We start from the raw sequence: 6,039 nt of genomic DNA on the forward strand, positions 1-6,039 counted from the left end.
TAAACTTATTTGACCACAGAATTCCTTTTTCATGCCACCTCTCTTAACATCCCCCAGAACAGGTGTTATAGAAACCTTGATGTAGACCTTTCAGAGGGCTTAGCTTGGCAGGCTCTCCTGAACCCTGGGGTTATTTCAAGATTTGCACCAGGGATTTGTTTTAATCAGGTATGGTAAGGTGACAGACACAGAGACAACTGCCTTTGAAAAGAGAGTTTATTACTTATAGTTCCTGAGAGAAGGGGACATACGTCATCACACAGGGCCACATGGGGAAGCCCTCGAGTTGGTGAGGATGCAGAAGCAGCGAGGGGAAGGCATGGCCCGAGTCTTGCCTGTGGCTTCCACAGGAAGTTATGGGCAAGGCAGGATAGGCAAGCTTGAGCAAGCTTGGGATTGAATCGTGTAAATAATTCTCTGGGCTATGGAGGTTTGTCTCTAGTTGTTCGGTACCTGTCTTGGGGTGATTTAAGGCAGGGAAAATGTTGGCTTGATGTGTGAGAGTTGAATAAAAAAGGACATTGGGGATATGGGCTTTGGATTGGTTGGTTTATATATTAAATGCATGCTCCCAGGCAAGTTGTTTATTGTCTCTAGGAATTAGCTAACCCAGTCTCTCCCAGACTAGCAAGATCCCCAAGATGTCAAAGCATCAGAAAATTTTTAAAAACATGATTAATATTGGAGTTTTCCTCTTCCTCTCTGCTCCGGGCAGACACAGTCAGGCCCATCTGCCTGCCCTTCTTTGATGAGGAGCTTGCTCCAGCCACCTCACTCTGGGTCGTCGGATGGGGCTTTACAAAGCAGAATGGAGGTAAGTCCTGGGCTCAGGACCAAATGGTAGGAGATGCCCTTGTATGAGGGAGCAGCTTCCAGAGGTGATGGGAAGGAGTACCATCCTTCAGAAAAACCCACCTCGGAGGACCACACACCAAAGTGCCAGGCAAAAAGCAGTGTTTTGGCAACCCAGAGAATTAACATGGGCTGGAAGTAGAAGGCAAGAATGGAAATGTGTGTTTTCAACCTCCCAGGGAAGATGTCTGACACACTGCTGCAGGCGACAGTCCAGGTCATTGACAGCACACGATGCAATGCAGGCGATGCATACCAGGGGGAAGTCACCAAGGAGATGATCTGTGCAGGCCACCCGCATGGTGGCGTGGACACCTGCCAGGTGGGGCCTCCAAAGGATCATGGGGAGTTCTATGTAGGGANTGGATGTGGGTGGGTGGGTGGATGGATGGATAGATGCAGACAAGCAGAAAGATTTCAAATGTCTATTTCATACACAAATATAACATTGCTCATCTTTTCCACCCACTCTTACTTCTCATCACCTACAGGCTTATGAGCCCCTTGAGAGCAGGAACCCCAGGTCTGTTTTCTCTGTGACTTTTCCCAAGGTGCTGAACTACAAAAAAAAAAAAAAAAAAAAAAAAAGTCTCATGCTAGATGAGCCCTGGTTTCTGTCCCCTCCCCCAACCCCTACTGGCCACCAGGACTACTTAGCAATCCCTGTGTATATTCTCACACCCCCACACCTCCAGAGGGCCTTCTTAGCCATTTTCATTAAAACCCCTAACCCTGCTCCCATCCCCATTTTCAGTCAGATTCCTTCATTCAGGAGGCATCTCTTAGTCATCTCTCACATGCCATGAGCATGGTGGACTTTGGGGACAGTGTCTGCCCTCAGGGAGTGCACGGTGGTGGTGGTGGTGGGGATACATCAACAGTTAGGCTACAGTGGCATTGGGTTGGGAGGGAGAAAGCCCCAGGGGCTATAGAAGCTGGTAAGAAAGACACCCAAATAAGTGCACTTTTCACTATCTGACAATTTCTTGTTGTTTTGTTATTTGTTTATTGTCTCTCTCATCCCATTTGATTCTAAGCTCCGTTAGGGCAAAGATCTTTGTTTTTTTCATTAACTGAATTTCAATTGCCTGGAATAGTACCTGGCACAAAATAGGTACCATGAGAGGTTAAATAAACTAGGAACTACTAGGCTGAACAAAGACAACCAGGCTTTCCTACTGCAGGACACCTTGGAGCTGTCAGTTTGCTAGTGTGAGCTGCGAATCTCTGAGACAAGGCTAACAGCACGCCCACAACTTACTTGACCACAGATAAACCCTTTTGCCCCGATGGGCAGATCATTCCAGGGTACAGGAACAGCATGAGCTGAGGTGGTGAGGGGGGGACAGCAGAGAGCCCTGGGGACACAGGGGAACAGATGGGTCAGTTCAGGGAGGGGAGGAAGGAGGAACGCAACCCCTGGCCTGCACTCCCAGCAGCCCCTGTTCTGGCCTCTCTCAGGGTGACAGTGGTGGGCCCCTGATGTACCANCGGGGGCACCAAACCATCCCGAGGGTTGATGTAAAGGGCTCTGACAACCCTTTACATCCCAAATAATTTTCCCTCCCAGCCTGAGATTCCACCGTTAAGGCTGAAATTTCTTAGGTCAGCGATTCCTGTTAAACACAAATACCTTAGGGTATAGAACACGCTGAGCTTTATCATTCTCTGTTTCCTGACAGAATGAGCGATGGGCAGATCATTCCAGGGTACAGGAACAGCATGAGCTGAGGTGGTGAGGGGGGGACAGCAGAGAGCCCTGGGGACACAGGGGAACAGACGGGTCAGTTCAGGGAGGGGAGGAAGGAGGAACGCAACCCCTGGCCTGCCCTCCCAGCAGCCCCTGTTCTGGCCTCTCTCAGGGTGACAGTGGTGGGCCCCTGATGTACCAATCTGACCAGTGGCAGGTGGTGGGCATCGTGAGCTGGGGCTATGGCTGCGGGGGGCCGAGTACCCCAGGAGTGTACACCAAGGTCACAGCCTATCTCAACTGGATCTACACTCTCCGCAAGGTGAGAGGTTTGCCCCACCCATGGCGCCCTCCCTCCCTTCCTCTACCCGGGGGCACCAAACCATCCCGAGGGTTGATGTAAAGGGCTCTGACAACCCTTTACATCCCAGATAATTTTCCCTCCCAGCCTGAGATTCCACCGTTAAGGCTGAAATTTCTCAGGTCAGCGATTCCTGTTAAACACAAATACCTTAGGGTATAGAACATGCTGAGCTTTATCATTCTCTGTTTCCTGACAGAATGAGAATATCAGATCCTTTCAAGAGAGAAGATTCTGATAAGGAAGAGGGTAGAAAGGTTTATGAGACTTTTTGGACCCTAGAGGGTAGAGGGAGAAGCAAAGGAGGTCAGAAAAGGAAGGTTAATTTTGCACAGGTCACTGTTTTGTCCAGTTTCAAATCATCTGACTTTCTCTGTGTTGGTCTCTCTTTTTCTAGTCTGAGCTGTAATGCTGCTGCCCTTCTGCAGTGCTGGGAGCTGCGTCCCCCTGCCCTGTCCACCAGGGGATCTCCCAGAAGTCAGACACAGAGCAAGAGCCTCCGTGGGCCTGCCTCTTCACTCACAGCCTCAGCATTTCATGCTGCGTCCCCCTGCCCTGTCCACCAGGGGATCTCCCAGAAGTCAGACACAGAGCAAGAGCCGCCGTGGGCCTGCCTCTTCACTCACAGCCTCAGCATTTCACGGAGCAGCAAAGAACCTCCATTCCTGTAAGAGATCCCCACAGCCCTGAGGCACTCAGAGGAAGCCAGCAGCCCCAGCATCCCAGGGAGAGATGCAGCCCACTGAAGGAGCCAGCCTGCAGGCCAAGGTCTCAGAAAGCATTGCTAAACTGAGAAGGCACTTTCCCACTCTACTGAATAGAAGTAGACTCTCTTGTGAACACCCAGATCACCAAGGGCTGGAGTGGCTAGGGGGAAAGGGTCTGAGCCAGCCCTCCTTCTCCACCCATCCCCAAGCCCACTGGAGCAAGAAACCAGTGGTGACATAAAAAGTACTGTCCTCCCGTTGGCATGACTACTGTACCTACTGTTGTTATTATTGTTAACTCTGTGGCGGCTATTATTATTATTATTATTTTTTTTTTTTTTTTGAGATTTACTCATTATTGTATTTATCAGAAAGGTTATACTGGGATTCATGCATTATTCATTGTGGCGGCTATTATTAAACAAGTATGTGAAATCTTTGACATACACTGGCTGGGCTGCTTGATAAGAACTGAGCTAGGACTATTGAACCTTTATCCTTTGACCTGGGAAGGAAAAGGTCCTGAGGAGGCAGTTACTTCTCAAAGCAGGGGCAGAGAAAAAAGAGATGTGGAAATCAGATCCACTGAGTCAGGGCAACAGTGAGCTGCAGTCCGGGGAAGTCAGGGTGGGCAAGTCTCCTTCTCATGCAGGGCTGTCTGCCACTGGCCCCTGTCCCTCCCTCCCCACCTGGGATGTTAGCCATGAGCCAGGGATAGCCCAGGACTTGGGAGTGACATGATTTAGGCATTCAAGGGTGGCATTCAGTCAGGGCTCCCCCAGTGGCTGGAAAGAGACATTGCACCTCTGCGTCCTAACTTCTTCCACCTACAGAGCCCTCAATGTGGATTCTTTCATTCATCTAAAAATAAAGAAATAAAAAGTATCACCTGCCAGGTATGAGGCAGTCCCCAAGCTGGATTCTGCGGAGACAAGCATGAATAAGTATCTGCACTCAAAATGGTTGGAGAATTAAGCCCTGCGGACTTCTCTGGCAGATGTATGGAGGCTCAGGTTTTCTCAGGATCTTCTTGCTATAGTTGAGTCAGGTCCCAGATAAAATATACTTGTTTATGCCTTACAAGGTTGTTAGGAAATAATGTAAAGGCTCAAAAGCAATAAAATAAAATAGAACCAACAGAACTGTGAGCTGAAACTAAGGTAGTGATCTTGAGAGCAAAAAACTAAAATTTGGGGCAAAGATCTATATGAGGGTTGAGATCAGAACTAAACCTGGACCCACTGCAGGTAAAAGAGCTGAACCTGAGACCCTTACATGAAGCAGAAACAACTGAAGGTGGCAAATGTGGTCCCAGGTGACGGATCCTCTGGAGGAAAATATCCCAAATTTAGAGCCTCAAGATTCCCAGACAAAGATCCTACATCTATGAGCTCACAATCAAAGACTAGAAAAAATGTAAAAGAAAAAAAAAGCAAAAACAGGGCTGGCTGGTTAGCTCAGTTAGGGTGTGGTGTTGATAACACCAACGTCAAGGGTTTAGATCCCCATACTGGCCAGCTGCCAAAAAATAGCAAAAACACCATAAGAGAGAATCATCAATTAGAACCCCAAGGACTTCAGATGTCAGAATGAGCAGATAATTATAATAATAACTAATACTTATAGAGTGTTTCTACGTGCCAGACACTGATCTAAGTGCTTAATCATGTACTGCTTCATTTAACACTCACACAAACCTATGAGAGAGAGACTATTATTATCCTCATCTTACGGACAAGAAAACTAAGGCATAATGACGTTAAGCACCTTGCCTGAGGTTACATATGGGGAAGGTGAACGTGAGCTTTCTGAGTTCACTATAGGGCAAGATAATTTATGAAGTATTTAAATAAATAAATAATGGATACTATTTCTACATTTAAAAATTATTTTTAATTGTGGTAAAATACACATAACATAAAATTTACCATTAACCATTTTTAAGTGTACAGTTCAGTGGTATTATGCACATTCACATCAGCACCTCCATCTCCAGAGCTCTTTTCACCTGGTAAAACTGAAGCTCTGTACCTATTAAACACTAACTCCCCATCTCTCTGTCCCCCCAGCCCCTGGCAACCGCCCTTCTACTTTCTGTTTTCATGAATTTGACTACTCTAGGTACTTCATATAAGTGGAATCATACAGTATTTGTCTTTTTGCACCTGACTTATTTCACTTAGCATGGTGTCTTCATGGTTCATCCATGTTGGAGCATGTGTCAGAATTTCCTTCCTTTTTAAGGCTGAATAATATTCCATTGTTTATACCACGTTTTGCTTATCCACTTATCTGTTGTTAGACATTTGAGTTACTTCCATCTTTTGGCCATTGTGAATAATGCTGCTATGAACGTGTGTGTACAAGTATCTCTTTGAGACCCTGCTTTCAATTCTTTTTTTTTTTTTTTTTCCTTTTTGTCTTTTTTC

General features: G+C 46.8%; 1 protein-coding gene across 1 annotated transcript in view; it reads left to right on the forward strand.

Moving 5' to 3' along the window:
* Window positions 1-3,409, forward strand: part of TMPRSS4 (transmembrane protease, serine 4) — a 36,320-nt gene extending 32,911 nt beyond the window's left edge. The window contains exons 9-12 of the mRNA XM_008583684.1: window positions 716-814; window positions 1,032-1,174; window positions 2,715-2,864; window positions 3,301-3,409. Of these exons, the coding sequence (XP_008581906.1) occupies window positions 716-814; window positions 1,032-1,174; window positions 2,715-2,864; window positions 3,301-3,312 (404 nt within the window). The 3' untranslated portion in view covers window positions 3,313-3,409. The remainder of the gene's footprint in view (window positions 1-715; window positions 815-1,031; window positions 1,175-2,714; window positions 2,865-3,300) is intronic.
* Window positions 3,410-6,039: the final 2,630 nt, after the last annotated feature.

Source organism: Galeopterus variegatus, unplaced genomic scaffold (genome assembly GCF_000696425.1).
Source record: "Galeopterus variegatus unplaced genomic scaffold, G_variegatus-3.0.2 Scaffold2994, whole genome shotgun sequence".
Lineage (NCBI taxonomy): Eukaryota > Metazoa > Chordata > Mammalia > Dermoptera > Cynocephalidae > Galeopterus > Galeopterus variegatus.